The 20,683-nt window shown below is 43.0% G+C and overlaps 1 protein-coding gene across 2 annotated transcripts; it reads right to left on the reverse strand.

The window, feature by feature from the left end:
- Positions 1–2,835: 2,835 nt before the first annotated feature.
- Positions 2,836–20,480, reverse strand: LOC147624397 (putative chloride channel-like protein CLC-g). Of its 2 annotated transcripts, none has more exons than XM_086819378.1 (7): positions 19,933–20,480; positions 19,472–19,672; positions 18,933–19,110; positions 5,088–5,350; positions 4,692–4,964; positions 3,461–4,604; positions 2,836–3,244 (listed from the first exon to the last, which is right to left on the reverse strand). In XM_086819378.1, exons 1-7 carry the CDS (start codon positions 20,184–20,186, stop codon positions 3,077–3,079), a joined length of 2,481 nt encoding a protein of 826 aa, XP_086675504.1. In that variant the 5' UTR covers positions 20,187–20,480; the 3' UTR covers positions 2,836–3,076. The 2 variants fall into 2 exon arrangements, with proteins under 2 accessions (XP_086675504.1, XP_086675505.1); XM_086819379.1 differs by having other exon boundaries at positions 18,933–19,121; positions 19,576–19,672; positions 19,933–20,353.
- Positions 20,481–20,683: the final 203 nt, after the last annotated feature.

Genomic DNA, 20,683 nt, shown 5'->3' on the forward strand with positions numbered 1-20,683 from the left:
AGGATATGGGGAATTTGAAAAACTTTGTAAGAACTGAGGGATATATAAAAGGAATATCCTAATAAGATATAAGGAACTAGGAATGAGAAACCAAAATGGCAACTCTCAAGAATGGTGTTTCCACTTTTTTGGACCAGGAGGGCCACTTAGTCCACTTTTTTGTTGGAGCTTATGTTGGCGAATATTGATGGTTGGAAGAAAAGTTGTGGCAAAAATGTGATTCCCTTGTGAATATTGATGGTTGGAAGAAAAGTTATAGCAAAACCGTGATTCCCTTTTCGACAAGAAAAACATAAAATAAAATACTCTCTAATTAGAACTATGTATTTGACAATGTAAACCTAAGTAAAAATACAAATGAAAGATGTAATAAAGAATCTCTATATGATCTTTCACGTTACTCTCTAATTAGAACTCATGTATTTACCTGACACTAAAAACCTAGGAAACAACTAATTTGAAAGATGTAATAAAATACTATAATATGAAAAAAGATTGGCCTTTCCAGTTTTGGGGTTTGTCAATTGAATGCTAACCTCATATATGTGCTTAGCTTTGGAGCAAGATCTAGTATCATGCTTATTGGGTTAGTTGTTGGTTCTTTTATTCTTAGAAGATCAATAAGGTAAGGATGCCCTTTGGTTCCTTTGCTCTTTGTACTCATATCACACCCTTTTCTACTATCTTTTGACCTAACTACTACAAAAAATCAAGATAAAGAGCTTCATATGAATGTAAGAGATCAATTCTTGGTTTAGTGTTTGAAAAAATATATGGTTTCTGGAAGCTTCTAATGAGAAGGGTATTGGCAATTATCTAATGCATTGTTAATGCTTCAAGATCAAAATGGTCATATACAGATTCAAATATTTTTTAGTGTTCTCTTTCAAAGTGATATGAGATAACATGTTAGACTTTCACTCACTTGAAACACTCAAACGGGAGCAAATGAAGGTGTTTACTAAAACAAGCTTGAAAAATGTGTTATAAATTATATATAACATGAGTGAAAAGTGATAATATTATGCAAGTGAGGTGTGAAGCTTATTTGATATTTTGAAATAAAATTTTTAAAATTGCAATTAGATGGAGATTATCCTTCTAAACTAGAACATCGTAAAAAATAAGAACCTATTATCATGGCATAAATAGAGATAAGTTTATTATATTTTTCCAACGCAAATAAAAGTATAGAACCTTTGGACAAATCTTTTAAAAACTTTATCATATGTGCTGACATGTAATGTATTTTGTGTTCATATCCCACTCAAGATGAATAATTTTGAACAATTAAAAAAAAGTACAAATTTTCATTGTATAATAGCCTGATACTTTTGAGAGGACCTAGTTTAGACTAAAAATATCCCCTAATTTTTTCCTAGATAAGAACATATATTGCTATAATAACAAAGACTACCACAAAAATCAAGACATCCTATTTACAAGTTATTGCAATTCTTTTGTAAGTTTAAGATATATTCCTAACAAGCCTTTATAAGATTGAGGTACTCAAAATTGTTTTTTAACTCAGAAAATAAACCTTAATCTTTGTCATCTCCATTATCAAAACATAGATAAAAACATACATTGCTATAACAACAAAGATTACCACAAAAATCAAGATAGTTGCTGCGATTCTTTTGTAAGTCAAAAATATACTACTTACAAGCCTTTGTCCCTATTTGTAGATTGAGGTACTCAGAACGTCATTGAATACCCCATACAATGTTTTTGAGCTTACAAATTAACCTTAATCTTTGTCATCCCCATCACTTAACACAATAAAAATGATAATATGTACTCAAAAAAGCATAAGGGCAATCTATAATAACAACCAATCAAGTGCCCAATATTCTTGTTAATCCAATTGAAATGAGTTTCTCTCATCTCGTAGAACCATTGGGTTCTATGTGTTTACAAACTTGAGGTCTTTGTTATAATTTAACTTTTAGCCTATCAATGTTTTATGCTTTTAGTTATGGTGTGGTTAATTCATTTCAAAGACACATAGATTTGTCATTCAACCTAGTTTATGATGCAGCTATTGTGGCTGGTCTTCACTAATATGGATACAGTCTGCACTAATAATATTTTCACCAAAAAATGTTGCTCTCATAATCTTGTTGACAGTCTTCACTACTATGGATACAATTTGCACTAACAATATTTTCACCAAAAATGTTGTTCTCATAATCATTTTGACCATCCTATTGACAATAAGCTATGGCAATGAGGAATGATTTACCTATACCATCCTTTAAAACCACTTTCATCCTTGTTTCTTAACCTTGACAATGACATCAATGATAATGATAAATTCACTACACTGAAGTCCCTACTATACCCTTGGATTAAAGCAATCCATGTCTAAGGACCTTCATAAAGGTCAACAATATATTGAGACTTGAGTGATTTAACTCTACATAAATCTCAGTGCACCTTAGAAATTATTTCTTGATCAAAGCCTATGAGCATTGTAACAAATGGTAGTCGATATATCGACTACCAAATGCAACTTAGATTGGAAGAGGGCTAAGAATGGCGGGCCTTGCAAAGGCTATACATTCTGACAATGTTGCTATGTGGATGTACCTTGATCAGTAAGGTTCTTCTCACTACTACAAATTCTTGTTTACTCATGAGATAGTATTGCATCTTAAAAGTTTCATCTTATGGCTAAACATGCAACCATTAATAATAATTAGTGTGTGCCATCAATCCCAAGTTCTTGGGACATCTACACAAGTTGTCTTAAGACATAGCATGTTGTTAGCTATCTTTGTGCACATCAAGGCATTACATGTGGCCTTACACTGCCAATGTAGAGTTGGTCAATTTGTAAGCCTGGATATATTCAACCCTTATGAGGATATATAAGATATCAACAACCCGAATAAAGCAATGAGTGTTTTTGAAACCCGTACCCTCATACCCAAATCTCAACTCAAAATGTTAGACTGAAAAATTAGGACCAGAAAAACAATCAATGGCTTGAAAAAAAATAAAGAATGGAAATAACATGGTTGAGGGGGCTTTTTGCAACAACTAACGACGCCAAAGGCATAAAAATGGTTCTTTAAAACCTGTTGGGCCTCCAAAAGTTTCCCCACTCCACTGCCCTCTCAATAATTGAACGCCGAAACCTTAATCTTTTCCATTTACTGTGTTTTAAATGTGGGAATAGACTAAGAACATGCTCAGCCATGAAGTCGTGTCGTGTTAATATGCCGACAATAGGTGAGCCCTGCATACACAAAAGCAAAGGAGATTAGCCTTTGTTGAGTAAGGAGATAAAGCTGGTTAAACAAAGATCCCCAACCATGGGAGGGACCCATCAAGACCTCCCGTCAAGCTAGGTCCAGCAGTCTTGCCCATCCCACAGGTGGGGATCTATCTGTATTCAACTTAAATGATGAATGAAGAACTCAAGAGTGATATATTTTGAAGAAAAACTACTTACGTTTTGGACTTTGGGAACAACACAGAGGTGTCGCAAACCCAGCTGACGAAATAGGGTGAAAGCCTTTGCCAAGGACATTGAATCCACTACTGTATATGGTGAAGTATTTGTAAATGGATGAAGGTCCACATACATTTCCAGCTCACTTGAGCTCAGCTCAACATCATCAATGGTCACTCCCTTTCCTGATCCAGGCTTGCCAAAATCTGAAGATTGGAATAACTTGTGAGCATCAAAGCCATTCTCTGTAGTCTCGGATGGAAGAAACTCTCTGCCTTTCAGCAAGACCAACAAATGTGATCTCAAAATTAGACCATAAAGAATGGGGCTTTTGAATGATGCATGGTCATCGATTACAGGAAAAGCATTATGATTGGTTCTCTTCAAGATATCTACAATGTTTTGGACTGTTTCAATTGCACTAAAGGAGACAAGTGGATGGCTGCACACATCAAAGGCTGTCAAATGCTTCATGTATGGTTCAGGATACTCTTCAAGGAAGGGCAATCCTTTAATATGAACTATCTGATCATACACACTATGATTGAATAGGTCCCCAATTGTCTTGGAGATTAAAAGAACGAGCATAGTTAAGGGAAGCATAAAAAGATTGTTAGTGAGCTCAAGAAGGATAACACATATCGACACAGTCATTCTCATGGAACCTCCGAGGAGAGAGGCAGCACCCAATATGGCATATAGACCTTCATCTAGCGCTGAAAGCCCATAGTTTGAAGACCTCATAATCATGCCTACCATACGACCATATGTAGCTCCAGTGATGATTACAGGTATGAATAGTCCTGATGGAACTGGGGTCCCGTATGTCACAACGGCTAGCATGTAGCTTGACGCCAAAAATATAGCCAAAGATTTGTATTGGAACTCATTAGTCGTGCCCACACTGAACAGGTTCCTTACAACATCATCATTGATGTTGAAAAATAGGCTGGCCAGGTCATTGTAATGGCCATCTGGACATGTGAACTGTTTGAAGTTTCCAGAGCTTCCTGTGGTAGGGCACTGCTCATCAATGTCGGACGGGCACACAGTGCAAGCACCCAGCCATGGAAGCCCGATAACACATGCAGATGTGATGAGAGAAATGAGAACAGCATGAAGGATCTTTACCGTTGGTCCATGTCTGCAAAGAGGCAACAAGTTAAAGGTTATTCTTTCTGCCCCCCATCTTGTGTCCAAAAATAGCACATGCTTACAGAAAGTTACATACTTGTTATGCCAGAGAGAATAGAATTCTATAATCTTGCCATTGATGTATGTGAATAGGCTTCCCAAAAATCCACCAATAAATCCTAAAATCACCACGGGCACAAGCTCCACGAGACCAAATTGGATAGAAACAGTTCCAATGTTGTACATGATCAAGCCACCACTGCCATACAAACCACAATTGTCATCACCGCAATAAGTAATGGCTGTTTGCAGCACAACAGCAACCATTGCTGTGGTGAAAAACGCCCTCCATAAAAGGGAGCTCCGCCACCTACAAAAGGCAATCACCAGTCATATACTAGTCTAAATTAAAGAGCCAGCTTTCCTCAGTATTACCTTCAGTGCTTTAAGTACAACACCACCCAACACTTATGCAAATAGTTTTGATATATACCACGATGCTACTTCTTCCAATGCAAACAGAACACCTCCAACAGGTGCCCTGAAAGCTGCAGCCACCCCAGCAGCAGCTCCACATGTGACAAGATCCCGCCTATCTCTATCATTCTTAAAGTAGCGTAACCACTTCCATGATAAATGGTAGCGCTTGGAACCACCCTGACTTAACAGTGCAGCAAAGCAAGCTCCCGTATGGACCAAAGGTCCTTCCTTGCCAACATCAAGGCCCCCTGCCACAGAACCTATGCTCCCAAAGACCTGCACGCGTATCACATTGCAAACTTTTTTAAAAAACCAGGTTAACAGCAGCTTACAGACCAATGTGTCCATCAAGAACAGAAGGGTCTATATCTATGTTCTTACCCAACAAAAGCACCCTGGATACAATAGTTCATGTCTTCTCACCTCATATCTCAATAGATGCTTAAACTAAAACACAATCAATACCTCTCAAAATCATTATTTGTTCAAAAAGCAGTCTATGGAGGATCACAGCAAAGCATTAACTCCATGTTTGGGCTACCAATGATAAGCTGATAAACGAGAGATTAACTCAAAGCATCAAGGTAAATGTATTACTAATCTCTCACACAGTGTGCAAGAGAGTACATCAATTCATAGCTCAAAAGAACATCTCATGCATAATCTCCAAGTGACACCTAGCATGTCATCTCAACCACCCAACGACCCACAAGACTCCATGACATCACTCCAATTACACCATCCATGACATTAAATATCTCTACCCTTTTGCACCTTTTCTCACGAACTTACATCTATTAAATTCGAGCAAAGATACCATACAAATGCAAACATGTAGCACCCTTAATGAACAATTTGGGAAAAACAACCTGCCTCCCTCACTCGCATAATATCAATGCAGACCTAATATTCCAACGCCTCCATCCCTGTATTCCACTTACTCCAAGACCTTCTGCCTCACACAACTCTGTCAAGATGATCAGTTTGGCGTCATGGGCGCCATCTAAACCTTTTCTGGGGCAATGTTACATCAAGAGGCCAAAGCTGCATACACCACCTCGAAAATGGGTGTTCACCTCTCCATGATGGAGAGAGGTTTTATCCATCTACTTTTTTTCATTAGCTTTACAAATTTACTTATGAGTTAGTGAGTGCACATGCTCCGAATTCATCAAAATCCATTACATCCATTTTTGACTCATGGTCAAGACAAGGATCCTGTAAACTTTGTCACTTTGGATCAAGATCCTGATTTTAGACCCCCACTCATTGCAGCAGCACCAATTCCAAGTGGTCAAAATGCAGATCCAAGCGAAGCTTCAGGGATCATCACCCTTCCCACTGTACAAAGGTGAGCAAGAGGGCATGCCACATGCATCATCCTCAATCATTGGACGCATATGTCATGCCAGGTGAGCAGGAGGATATGTCAAATGCATCATCCTCAATCATTGGATGCATGAATCATGCCACGTTAGCAATTAGGGTTAGGGTTAGTCCACTTGTTCGGAATCGGGTTTTGTAGAGCATTAACCCATGTTGTGATCCCTAATTTAAAAAGGGACAAAAGAAGCTATGTGAGAGAGAGAGAGAGAGAGAGAGAGAGAGAGAGAGAGAGAGGTAGATTTAGTTCAAACAACAACAATTTACGCAAATCAGTCCAAGGCTTGGTTTCTTGCTCTATTCGCAAAGAGAAGCTCAGTTTACGACAGATCTTGTAAGCTTCATTGTAAATATCTCAGTTTTGTAATGTGCAGTAGGTTGGGTTGAAAAGTCTTGCATTGTCATTCTCTTTCCTCCCTTCTTATTAATCAGTATATATTCAGTTTTGTGCTTCAAAGTAGTCCAAAGCATCACGCTTCCATTAGTGCTATTTGGCAATCCTACATGAGGACCACAATAGAGCACTGAGAGTGGCCCTGTTTAGGGAATAAATTATTTACTTGATCACTAGATAAAAGCAAATTCACAATGCGCAAAAGAAAGATATCCACAATTCATGACATGTAGTCTTGTAGTGTCACATGCGGAAGCTTTGGGAGTCTTCCTTCAGCCCTAAACACCATCCTGGAACAACCTGATGCAAAACGTAAGCAAGAGAGATAGAGAGAAGAGAGAGAGAGATAGCTGAGTTTCAGTATATTCATATAATACAAAAAGGTAGTACATCATGGCAAGCCATAGGCTACCCCTCATCAAAACTCATAGAGTCTTTATCTACTGATTCTACTCCCTAGAGGAGTGAATGACTCCTACCAACTTGGCATAGCCCTTTTATAGCCTCTCTTGGTGGAAAAGGCCTGGCCGAACTGCTGTCGGCCAGCAGCATCCTGAACCCAGAATTGAAGACTCTGTCAGCCAGTTCTGTAGCTGCAGCCGACAGGTTCCGGTTCCTCTCACGGGTTCTCCTGCACACCATCTAGCTTGGCTCATGCCCAAAACCTGTGTTTATTCCTGCTGCCTATCAGAGATTAGCTCCAGGAATGAGCATGCACATGACATGTAGATGTTGTGCTTATGACTGCTAAGTTCATTGCACTAGGGGGCGAAGATGGGCCAGTCACCCACATAAAGTACCTTGTATTACAAGCCCTTCTTCAGCCTCGCCTGCACTGTCAGCTTCTCCCACACATGCGTAACTAGATGCTTCCCCGAGTGCATTTTCAGCCGGGAAAAGCTCAAGGACAAGATTGTTGCACTAATCTAACATTAACGAGAGACTTTTATGAGTTTTGTAGGCTCAGATGTGATCGCATGGCTTAAAGCAATAAGTGGTGTTCACATGTATTTATAAGTGGGCCACACTTTATTTGAAGGACCAGAGAAGGGGGCCAACCAAAGGGTTAGACATCATTAGTGGAAGAATTAAAAACTTATGAGTTTTTATCGAAAAGCACATTAAAGGAAAGCAACCTGACCCATATAAATAAGCGGTATGGCTTATTTAGAAATCATCAAGAGTAAGGTGCCATCTCTCTCTCTCTCTCTCTCTCTCTCTCTCTCTCTCTCTCTCCATCATCGCTCTACGGACTCCTTCAACGTCATCCTCCCGATCTGTACAGACAGCATATTAAAGAAAAGTAACCTGACCATATAAATAAGCGGTATGGCTTATTGAGAAATCATCAAGAGCAAGGTGCCATCTCTCTCTCTCTCTCTCTCTCTCTCTCTCCACCCAGGGGCCAAGGAAAAATCCATGCCAGTCTTCTCCATAGAGGCCTTCGGCATGCCAATCTATGCTTTGCCCCATGTGCGGCCAGAGTCTTGGTCGAACTCTGACCAATAGTGAGGTTACGACAATAATAACCCATGTTTCACCCATATAGTGCCCACTGCAGCTATAAATAACCATTCTATTATAAATAGCCAGTACACATGGATTTACAATAATAACCTTAGCCACCCGTATTAGCCTGCTTTCTCCACCAAGGCTCCCCTCCTCAAACGTTTCTGAAACAAAATCTATCTACAAAAGAAAACTACAAAACCCATGTTACAAACTAGCAATTGTCTCTCGAGTCAAGTGCTCCGTGCAGGCATAGTCACCAGGGAACGGGAACGGATATGGGAACGAGGGGCCAATCCGGAACGGGAACGGGACCCCTTGCAATCCGGAACGGGATCCGGAACGACACGTTATCATATTTCAACACACATGAGTAGACAAATATACAATTAAAAGCAGGCAAAAAGAGACAAATATACAATTGAAAGTAGACAAAAAGAGACAAGAATTTGATAGCAAACTCAATGACCTTGTTCATATTTAGAAAACCAGAAGTACAATAGCTTGTACAATGTACAGCCACATAGTGAAAGCTAGATAGCTAAGAACAAAGAAACCTAAAGTCCTAGGTGATATCAAATAAGTGCAAAGATGTCAGCTAGATCATCCATAGATGCATCATGCATCGATGCAGGTGGAGGTGGAGGTGGAGGTGGAGGTGGAGGGTCGTCATCATCCGACTCAGACTGTGGCTCCATATCTATGAAGCTCTCATGGTCAAAGTCACCACTAGCAACCTGGGCTAATAGTCGCAAGTTGGCTGACACATACACAAGGTCATTTGTTCTGGTAGTGAGTAGCCGATTTCTCTTCTTCGAGGCAACATGGCTAAAAACACTCCATAGTTGCTCAATCGGAGAAGAACTTGCATTCTGACTAAGAATGCGCATTGCAAGCCGTTGTAGCTCTGGAGTACCCGATCCGTAGTTCTCCCACCAAAGAGCACCTCCCATAAGTGTCCTATCTTACCTGTCTTTGCTCTGTACTTTCCCAAATCAATTCTAATCTTGCTTCTCATCGTAGCGTCAGGCACCAATCTGGCAAGGATTTTGTCCCAGCCATTTGTGACTTCTTCATCCGATTCCTGGCCTTTGCCTTGAAACTCTGGATCAATCACAAATGCAGCTGCATGCATTGGTGAGTGATATCGGTCCCACCTTGCTTGACACAAACTTTGAAGTTCTGCCTTCTTTGTTGTGTCGGGCTCCAAAGAAAGGATACGCTCCACCATCTTGTCCATGCCCTCATAAACTTTGCCAATGCAAGGTTTTTTCCCATCCACCATACGCAGCATGTAGATAATGGGCTTCGTAATGTTGACAACATGCTCAATCTTCACCCACAAAGGAGCATCCATGATGTGGGTGTAACAAGTTGTTCCTTGTGTGCTACGGGCAGTGGGCCACGTGCTCCACTCATCACTCACTACAAGCTGCTTGAGAATGTTATGGAGTGCAACTAGCCTCTCTAGCATAATAAAATTATATGCAAAACGAGTTTCCGAATATTTTTTAAGATCCAAGTTTGGGGATCTTTTCCTAAACTCGGAGAGGCTAAATGTGTGCCGAGTGATGAATGAAACTATGTCTTTTCCCTTTGCTATGCATGGTGCTACCCATGAAAATCAATGTCTTTCAGAAGATTATTCAAGCCATGTGCAATGCATGGAGTGAATGTGATGTGTGGATACCTTGCCGAAAGAAGGTCGCCTGCAGCTCGATTTGAGGCCTCCCCATCACCAATGACCTGGATCACATCTTGAGGACCCACTTGCTCAATTGCCTCTGCCCATTCCTCCACGATGACGTCGGCATACTTGCCCGTTGGAGAGGCATCATGGGAAGACACAAAAAATGTGTTCCCTCGAGAGTATGCGATGATGCCATGGATGGAGCGAGATTGGCTATCACTCCATCCATCACTAATGATGGAGACACCGTTGCGTTGCCACCCTTCCTTGACGTTTTGCATGGCTTGCTCAACAGCTTCCTTTTCCTTTGCCAAAAGCGTGGTTCGAAGGCTCTCCGAAGAAGGGGGAGTGTAGGTTGGTCCAAATTCAGCAATGAGACGAACCATTTCCCGAAAATAGGGGGACCTTGCCACATTGAAAGCGATGTGGTCATCGTAGAAGAACCTTGCAATAGCTGCATCCACGGCTTCTCGTTTGCGTGGATTCCAAGAACCCGCAAGAGTTCTTTGCGTGCCTTTGGGGGGTGGCGGTTGATGCACGGAAGAAGAGCCTACGGATGTGGAGAAGTTGCTTGAAGGAGTTGTAAAGAATGCTGGGTTCGCAGCCATAGCTCTTGGAGGAGGAGCACGAAAAATCACTTCATTATACCTAGCTTCTAGCTCTCTCTTTTTCTCAGCTGAGATTGACAAGCATGGTTGGATTTCTTGTCCCGGCTCATGGATTAGGTGACCTCGAACTCGGTTGACTCCCCCATGTTTGGTGCTGCCACAATAGCGACATTTCCACTTCCTAGCTCCTCCGCCTTGATTGGCCTCAAGAATATCCACCTCATCCCACCATGACCATGCTTCGTTCTTCTTGGCTCTCTTGGTTCCCTTAGGAGGCATTATATGAGAGAGAGAGAGAGAGAGAGAGAGAGAGATTGTACTTGGCTATGAGAGAGAGAAAGCTGTCTTGGTTCCCTTAGGAGGCATTATATGAGAGAGAGAGAGAGAGAGAGATTGTACTTGGCTATGAGAGAGAGAGATTGTACTTGGCTATGCACACTGTACTTGCAGCTGCACTGTGCAGGATTTTATAAGTTCTCAGAGAGGTACGTTTTTTTTTTAACGTTGATATTGACGTTTTTTTTTTTTGAACGTTGCAGGGCAGCCTGCAGGTCGTCTTTCAACGTTTTTTTTTAACGTTGCATAATCTTTTCGTTTTTTTTTTTTTTAGGGGTCGGCGGCGGCGCTCAACGCAGGTATCCGTTTTTTTTTTTAATAAAACGGGTGCCCAAAACGTTGGGCACCCGTTTTATTAAAAAAAAAAACGGATACGCTGCCGACTGCCAAACCTTGGAAAAAAAAAATTGTTAACGTTGCCGTTTCGCGAATCAGGAAAATAAAAATAAAAAAAACGTTGCTCCACGTTCCACCGTTCCCAAGGTGGCTTCCTCCACGTTCCCCCGTTCCACACCAGTGGAACGGCGTTCCCATGTGACTATGCGTGCAGGCATATGTAAACAGATTTTGGAAGATCTATTTGGAGGTCTCTCCATTTTTGCTAGTGGGTGAACTTGAGAAGAAAAGGAAGTTAAGTCCGGTCTACAAAGCCAGACTTGATATGCATCATAATGCTGCTTTACAAGACTACATTGCAGCCGCTCTTTCCACCGAGCAATTGGAGCACAAATTGCAGCGTTTTGGCAAAGGAGACCATGCATTCAAGGGCAAAGAAAGGGCTGGTCATAGCATGCAAAAGAGCAGACAACATGCTAAGCCTTTTGCAAAGATGTAAAGAGTGGTGGGAAGCTAAAAATAAGCAGCCAAAGGATGCCTCTCAGAAAAAGCACAAGTTTAACCTCACTCATGAGCAAGGGAGCAATATGCCAAGGAGGGTAAGCGCTTCTCATGTGGCAGCCAAAATCACATGTTTCATGAATGTCCTAAGCGCAAGAATAAGGACAATGAGAAGCAAAATAAGGTTAATGTGCATGCCATTCTCAATGTGGAAGGGAACACAAGTAAGGATGACAAAGAGAGGATGGTTTGCAAAGCGTGGGGACAACTTAAGGATCGGCCGGTGCTCTTTATGTTTGATGCGCCACAAACAACTACTTTATTTCTGTGGAGATGGCATCTGCATTGAACATTGATGTAGGGGACATGGGATCCCATATTGAGGTGGAGGCTGCTTTTGTGGGAGAACAAGTGCAAGTGACCTCTATCATTGGAAAGTTGCGCATACACATCTAGGGGTATCTTGATCATGAGAATTTCTTGGTTCCACCAGTGCAGGGATGTGATGTATTGCTGGGAAAGCCGTGGCATCACCACGTAAGGAGTACAAGACCAACCGGATTACTTCTATGCGTAGAGGCCACATGCATGTTATTGATGCTGGCCAAGAGAGGGACTCCATCCCAGTTGTATCTCATGTTCAGATTAATAAAGCACTGAGAAAGAGTGTTACTGCGTACTTAGTCTTTGTTCGTGATAAGGTTGAATGTAATGATGTATGTGTAGATACTCTCACAAGTGAAAGGCTGAAATTTTTTGATGTATACAAGGATCGCTTTGCAGATGCATTACCAGGAGAGCTACCTCCTGAGAGACCCGAGGATCATCGCATTGATTTGGTGCTCGGTAGTTCCCCACCAAATAGACTTGCATATAGGGTAAGCGGAGCATAGCAAGAGGAGATTATGAAACAGGTGATGGAGCTTTTGGACCGAGGTTTAGTTCAGCCAAGCTCTTCACTTGCTCACTTGTCTTGCTACTGCAGAAGAAGGATGGTTCCTTCCGTATATATGTGGATTATCGGGCTTTAAATAAGCTTACTATCAAGAACCGGTTTCCAATCCCGCACATAGATGACATCCTCGATAAACTTGACGCGTCTGCATGTTTTAGTCACATTGATCTTAAGACTGGGTATCACCAAGTGTGTGCGACACAGCAGGATATACACAAAACGGCATTCAAGACGTCATTTGGACTATCTGAGTTTTTGGTTATGCCGTTTTGACTTATGAATGCCACAGCCACGTTCAATAGAATGATGGATCGCATTTTCCGTGAGCATCGGAAATTCATAGGTGTGTTTTTTTAATGATATCTTGGTATTGAGCAAGAGCACTGCCAACATTTGGCCATTGTTTTTGAAGAGCTTCGTAACCACAAGCTCTTCATCAATGCGAAAAGAGTGAATTTTTTCTTTTCGAGATTCACTATTTAGGACATATTGTATCAAAGAATGATGTCACGATGGATCCGACAAAGATTGAAGCCATTCGAAGTTGGCCTAAGCTATCTTCTATACATGAAGTACGAAGCTTTTTGGGTTTATGCTTATATTACACGCGTTTTATCAGACACTTTGCATGGATTGCTTCGCCATTGCATGAGCTCCCTAACAAGAAGGCCGTCTGTCATGTGCATGCTAGGGGCACGCAGATTGGCGAGCTAGAGTGTGATATGTTGTGGACGGACATGTGCTTTTTGGTCCGCTATTGATAGCGTGTGCTTTTTGGGCATTCCTTCCCTATTTATTGGGGTAGGGGTACCAGTTGGACACACACTGACGGATGGAGCACAGGAGTGCAGAGCACGTCGAGCAGGAGCACCATCGCGTAGCAGGAGGCCGTCGTCCTTGGGAGACAACCCCGGGTGGTAAGAGGACACCGGATGAGGACGATGGCAGGGCACTCACAAGAACACGACGCTCTAGCTTGTGGCTCGGTGGGGATGGCGAAGATTGTGGCTGTCATGGTTGGGTGGCGAGTATGCCTACAACCCCTTCATGGTTTATGGTTTGTTTTGTAGGCTTGCCTTACGGGGAGATCCTGGAGGCTTGACAGTGGTATAAGAGCTAACCCTAGCACACAAGAGAGGTATGTTGTTGGCATTGTTTGTGTCATGGAAAACGAGGTACTCTCTCATCGTTTTTTTTGTTCCTCGCGTGTTCTTTCCATTGTTAAGCTTTGTGAAGTTGGCTGTAATCTCTGACGTCAAGGAGGAAAACCATCTTTTTATGACGTGTGTGAGAGAGGGGTTGATGACAATTGCAGGGCTGAGGCATGCAAGCGTAGTTGAATGTGTGCTTTTGAATATGGGAAGGTTTCCCATAGGCTTAGCCCAAGGTTGCCTTGTTATGTGCAGACCACCCAAGTAGGGCTACTGTATGCAGGCGGTGAAACCCCACACGACAGCCGTAGAGGTTACTGTGTGCAAACAGTAGCCACATGGGTGCTAAGTAGGGGTCACCCGCAGCAAAGCAAGGCCAGCATGGCGAGGAAGCGCAGCATAGAGAGAAGAAAAGCATGCTATCGCATACTTGCTGCTGTACGAGCAGACAGAGGCCCACGTGCAGGCCACCAAGCAGCCACAAGAAAGCAAGGTAGGGCGGCAACAGCACGTGGGGGACAAGAAAAGCGGCAGCCAAAAAAAAGTTGGCCGCTAGGATAAGCGCCGCCAAGAAAAAAAAAACGGGGAATCCTAGGAAAAGACAGCATCGTTTTTTTTTAAGTTCATTTTTATTTTTATTTTTTTATCGATGTTTGCGATTTTTTTTTTTTAAAAATGAGCCGAGATTAGCACGCTGTTTTTTTTTTTAAGAAACAAGTACTTTTTTTTAATGAAAAAAAAACACCTACCTTCCAGAAGCCGATGACGCGTGTGGGGGTCCCTTACCTGGTCGCCTGTGCTACACACATGGGAAGGGCTGTCGGCGGCACTTATGACGGGCTGGTGGAGTCAACTAGGGCTGTCAGCGGTTGCCGGGACTGTTGGGACTCGATCGGGCTTGTGGCAGCCCACATGGGGACTGTACCTTGCTGATGGGCACCCCCTTTGGGTGAGGAAGCCCAAGTTTTTGGGGCTGTTTCCCATGCAGCCACGCATGACGTGTGTGCACGCACTCATGTAGATGCAGGGCAGTCTAGCAGAGCTACACATGCCACAGCCATCCATGTTACCCAAGGTCTACCACACGCAGCCAAAAGTTGTGGCAGCCACATGTATGTTGTTTGGACAGAGGCGTACGATCGTCAATGCCCTACAGCAGCAAGTGATGGCGACATGTTTTTCTACGATCTCTCTTCAGATTCTTCTCTCTCCAAGATGTCTAGGTTGTGTACGGGACTTTGTGGTGTACTTGCGAGGTTCGGATGCACGTGCTTCGTTCTATCTCAGTTTTGGACCAGCGTGTTATGAGGTATGTGTTTATTTAGGCATATTTGGAGGATTTTCAGTTGAGGTCAACTCTTTAGAAGTCCAGGGGGATGTCACCATTTGGCCGCCCAAGTGGCCTTCCTCTATTTTCGTGCCAAGGCACAAGAGGCCAAGGAGCTTCATGTCACCCATACTGAGGCCAAGACTCACGTCACCTACGTGAGGCCAAGCCACGTGTCACCCGTGGTGTGGCCAGGACATGGAACCCACTGTCAGGGATCTCAGTTTAGGCTTCCCATTGAGCCCGTTCCGTGCTCAGGATGACCTACTATTTGCAGGTTCCAGGAACGGGAGTTGCATAATGCATATGCATGCATCTCTCCCTGTTTGAAACTGTTTTCGTGTGACTTGTTTTCGTGTGAATGCCTGTTATGACGTGTCCAGTTCACGGGCAGGGGATGCCCACCCGTGAGCCGTGTGAACGCCCTGTATTATAACATGGTTTGTGGCATGTGAACAAATGCTTGTTTATTATTGCAAAGGTTTTATAACCTTAGTAGTTCACATTTATTAAAGCTGGGCACTGGCCACCGGCTCAATGCCCGGGGCCCAAGGTCAAAAGTGTGGCCAGCCCAAATGCTAGGCACCCCCACAACAGGGCCACTTTAAGGAGGTGCCCACCATTAATTATGGTGGGCTGTGCCACATGGCACAAGGGATTTGGACCCTCCACCTCCTCTCCCCCATTCTTCTCCACCTCTTTGCACTTTTCCTTCTCCTAGAAGCTAGCACCCAACTCTCCTTGGCTCACTTCCCTTTTTTCTGTTGTGTACCTGCTGTACCTGCTGAAACCCTAACAGTACCTGCTGTGCATTCTGTACCCGCTGTGTACGTGCAGTGGGCACCTAGCTGTACCTGCTGAAACCTAACAGTACCTGCTGTACCTGCTGTGGGCATCTGCTGTACCTGCTGAAACCCTTAACAGTACTTGCTGTAGCTGCTGTACCTGCTGAAACTCTAACAGCACCTGCTGTACCTTCTGGAACTGCTGTGTGCCAACTGTACCGCATGTACCAGCCACCCTACCTGCTGAAACCCTAACTGTACCAGCTGTACTTGCTGAAAATCAGAACTGTACTCCCTGTTGTACCTGCTGAAACCCTAACTGTACTAGCTGTACTTGCTGAAAAATCAGACTGTACTCACGGATGTACCTGCTGAAACCCTAATAGTACCAGCTTGTGTACCGGATCTTCTACAAGTACCTGTTAGAGTGCGAGCACTTGTTTGTGTGCCTAAACTTGGGAGGACCAAGCCCATTCCTCCGCAAGTTGTGCGAGCCAAGCTCTAGTACGAGAGAGCATGTTCATGCGTGGTCTCGGAACGACACTTTCATGTTCACACAACTCCAGGTGTATGAAGAGTCGGGGCTGGTTGTATTGACTCATTCGAAGAGTCCGGCTTCGAAATTCTTCACCGGGGCAAATACTTGTTTGGGTAATATGTCTTCATATTATGCATTGCATGGATTATCTGGCTAGCAAGCACTTGGAACTTTGTACACAAATAAAATACTCCAATAATATACTTCAGTATTGAGGGGGGGGGGGGGGGGGGGGGGGGGGGAGTCAGCCCATTCGCGGCCCCAATGGTGGTGTACTGTGTAGTGCTTCTCTTTTGCAGATTGTCTTCAGCATTGATGTATCTTTCAGTGATTATGTGTATTGTAGCTAGTTCATTTTAGTGTTGACGAGCATATTGTTCATGAGACGGTGCTCAAGGACATTCACACCTAGTCGGTGTAGTTTCAAAACACCCATAATATAACTCTCCTTCTGTAACATATCCTCTACGAAATGCACAACTGTGGAATTGGCTATACAACAAGTCAATTCTTTCTAGGGCCACATTAGAAGTTAGAACTACATCTTCAAGTTCTAATTCTCAAGGGAAACTTGGGTTCACACCCATACCAAACATAACCTATTCAGTATTTTTATCATAGGCACATCCTAACCAATCAGATGATTTCTCAATGCTAAACAACATGTGCAATGTTCCATTAGAACTAACTTATCCTCTCTGCTACTTGAGAGACTGAGAACAATCATCATGAGTAAGAACCTATCTCGGTCAATCTCGATTGCCTAAAGTATCGTGAAGCTTCTAGTCCCAACTCAACCTATTGTGTCAAGGTAACAAGGGAAATCTATTGTGAGGGACTTCTCCCAAGGATCAGCTAATGCACAGGCATAAACAAGATTATAGAAAGGGGTTCAAGCAAGCTCACCACCCAACCATAGGTTCACGTTCGCAACCTCCCCCGAGCCAGGGACCAAGGTTCCACTCCCACGAGTCCATGCCAGTCAACCCTGGCGTCCCATACCGCCAATGCCTTCCCACAAGGGCCCTCGGCAAGACTACCCATGATCTTTGATGTCCTTGGAAAGAGTAAGCCTCTTGGTTCAAGTCCAGATCACAATGAATCAATAATAACCCAAGACTCACTTATATAGTGCTTATGGCTGCTATAAATAACCTGCATCAACAGTCTCCAAAATTAGGTTTATACATGTCCATCAAATCCACACAACCATGTATCAAGAAACCAACTCAACTAAAGCTGATGTTCCTCCAGCATATGGCCGAGAGCTCTATTTTCAGTATATCCTGTATAGTACAAAAAGGTGTACAATCTAGCTAGCCATAGGCTGCTCCATAAAAGGTTGAAGACCCTAGTCCAAGTCCTATCACCCCAACAAGGTGAGAGATGCCAATCATGAGCTATGTGCCACCTTTTATAGGCTTGGAAAGCATATATGGACTGGCCGACCTGCTGTCAGCCAGGTCCCTGGACATGAGATATTATCTTGCTGCCAACAGCCCCTTGATATGTCCTTCCTCTGCTGGCTGACAGCCGCCTGGTCCCACCATAACATCTTCCCTGCCAATATTAACTGCAGAAGCTCCTAAATCTGGTTCTAAAACTGATCTTTATCTGTTGCCCCTTCAAGGAATGGCTGTGGGATCAGAATGTATCTCGTTACAAAGAGGATGACAAGGGGAAGAGGGTTCAGTGTGCCCATCCAGGGGAGGTTACACATTCTCATTACTGAGAGGACAAGGGACCAAGAGCCTCTCTACTCCACTCGTCTCTACTCCTCAACAATAACCAATGATGCTACACTCCAAAGGAGGCAATTACTACTCTAGGCAGAATGCTCTCTCTTCTTAGGCAAGGTGGTGGAAAGTGTTACATTTTCAAAATATCAACTACAAGTTAGATGCCATACACTTGATTATAAATAGCATCACTAACACACAAAAAAATTGAGTGCTAAGTCTTATCCTTGCAAATACTATAGAATGCAAGCCAATGGAGATGTAAACTTGAGAAGATCATGAGTGTGCTTTAACCATATAGATGTATGGACTACAATGGATGCCCATGTATATGATCACGTGTATGTTAAGAGTAATTCAAATTATTGTGTTCTATATTGAAAATAGCACTTTATATATGTTTAACCACAAAGACATCTTGCAACATTTGAAAGAGAGGCCCCATGGGCCGGGGAAGAAGGGGCGAAAGGGGAAAGGAAGGAGGGGGGGGGGGGGGGGGGGGGGCGGTTTGGTTGGGGAGTCGGTGGGCCATGTTTGTTATAGATGAAACTGAAGATTTTAGTGCAAAAAGACAAGCCAAAAATAACTCACAACACACAATGATACCTTCACAATAAGAGTTTTTAAAGCAAGTATGTTGGGTGCATCAATGCCATTGAGGTAAGCTTTCACTTCAGGAATTCCAGAGCCAGCCGCAGCAGGAGCAAGAAAGGTGCATAGCAGAACTGAAGATAGCACAAGTACAAGGTTGCTTCCAACCAAGAAGGCAAAGGCAATACCTATCCTGCAAATCAACTGTCCAAGCATCAAATTGTCTCGTCTGTTATAGGTAATGAATCTAAGGCAGGCATGCAATGCAAAGCACATCTTTCTTCCAATATAGAGATAAACACATGTGAGTGCATGAGTGCCCCCCCCCCCCCCCCCCAAAAAAAAAAAAAAAAAAAACATACATACATCCCACAGTTAAAACAGAGATACACCAAAAACTGTCAACAATTGCATTTCGTGAGCAAAATCCAAAAAATTCAATGAAGCCCTGGATCTTCAATACACGTGACGCATGCACTAGCTTCATCCTCAGATTGCTTGTAGAAAATCAAAGGTTCTAGAGCTTTAGCGTGGCAAATAAAAGTCGAAATCACCTGTTGTTTTCAATAAATTGAGTAGTTTTCAGAAGCTTAAACCCTGCAATGTTTTCTACAGCCAGATTGATGCCAAAGCCAGTGATGCCAGTCAGCAAACCCACCAGACATGCTAGTGTCCATTTGAGTACTATGTACTGCAAAATCTGTGCTCTGGTCCGTGCTCGCCAGTCCTGCTTGAAGACATCATTTTCTACAATTCTGGAATGGAACAAACAAAATCAAACAAACAAAGCATAAAAGTTCATGTTTTTACATGACCAGGGTGTTAGGGCCTTCAAAGGTCTTGTTAACTCAGTAAATTAGGGTTCTTTACGATTTTCTAATCAGGTATTTAGGGTCTTCGCACACAATTAGAGTTTCTAATACTGGATCAGGGTTACTAAGGTAATTAGGAATGTTGTACTGAGAATTAGGGTTTCTTAGCCAGAATTAGGATTCAGAGTTAGGGATTTACTCACTCGTAATCGAGGCTCTCCACGGGAGCATACTTGGCGCCGATGATGGCGAGCTGAGAAGTGCCGCGGATAAGGATATGCTGCTGCATGCGAGGGGAGAGGAGGGGCTGAATTTTGTCGAGGTCGCCTGTGTTGGAAGGGAGAGCACCGTCAGAATCATCGGTGAGCGTGGGCCGCATGTCAAGGGGCGAGAGGTCCATCAGGTCCTGCGCTTGCTCAACAAGCTCTTCGCGAAGCTCGCATGGCTCTTCCATCATCAGCTAAGCAGATTGAAGAAGAAGAAGAAAAAGAAGAACAACAAACTAAGACGACCACAAAAACCAAACAGAAAAAAAAGTGCTTGTTCAGGAAGAAGCCATCGCCATAGCCGCCACCACCACTATGCAGTGTCTGCACAGAGATTTTCCTTCATCAGGTTCATATAGGACAATCGTCATAGCCAGCACTGCACAGAGATTAACCCTTTCTTTTCTCCGTCATTATCAGCCTCGTCATCGTCATGGGCTCCCTTTGATTAATCAGAGAGACGTGCTAAATACCTTATCTTCTTCATTTGTTTTTTAACACTCCAAGTATTCAATGACAGCAAGTCAAGCGACTCTATCCACATGAGAAATTGGAATCATGGATCACTTGTTCCTGTACATTCACATAATATCTGCACCCAAAATATTTTTTGGCCTATTGATTTATTAATTACTTGTTATTTCTGGAATTTTGACACATTGGAGAAATTACTGCAAGCCAAGCGACT

This window comes from Cibotium barometz, chromosome 25 (assembly GCF_041138505.1).
Source record: "Cibotium barometz isolate CiBa-2024 chromosome 25, ASM4113850v1, whole genome shotgun sequence".
NCBI classification, from domain to species: Eukaryota; Viridiplantae; Streptophyta; class Polypodiopsida; order Cyatheales; family Cibotiaceae; genus Cibotium; species Cibotium barometz.

What these genes read in the sequence shown, in the direction of transcription:
- LOC147624397 (XM_086819378.1), bottom strand. Translation starts at nt 20,186, where the DNA reads ATGATGGAAGAGCCATGCGAGCTTCGCGAAGAGCTTGTTGAGCAAGCG. An exon ending in CAATTTATTGAAAACAACAG is followed by an intron (nt 19,111 to 19,471) that starts GTGATTTCGACT and finishes GTTGATTTGCAG; the next exon opens with GATAGGTATTGCCTTTGCCT. An exon ending in TTGTTCCCAAAGTCCAAAAC is followed by an intron (nt 3,245 to 3,460) that starts GTAAGTAGTTTT and finishes TTGTGTATGCAG; the next exon opens with GGCTCACCTATTGTCGGCAT.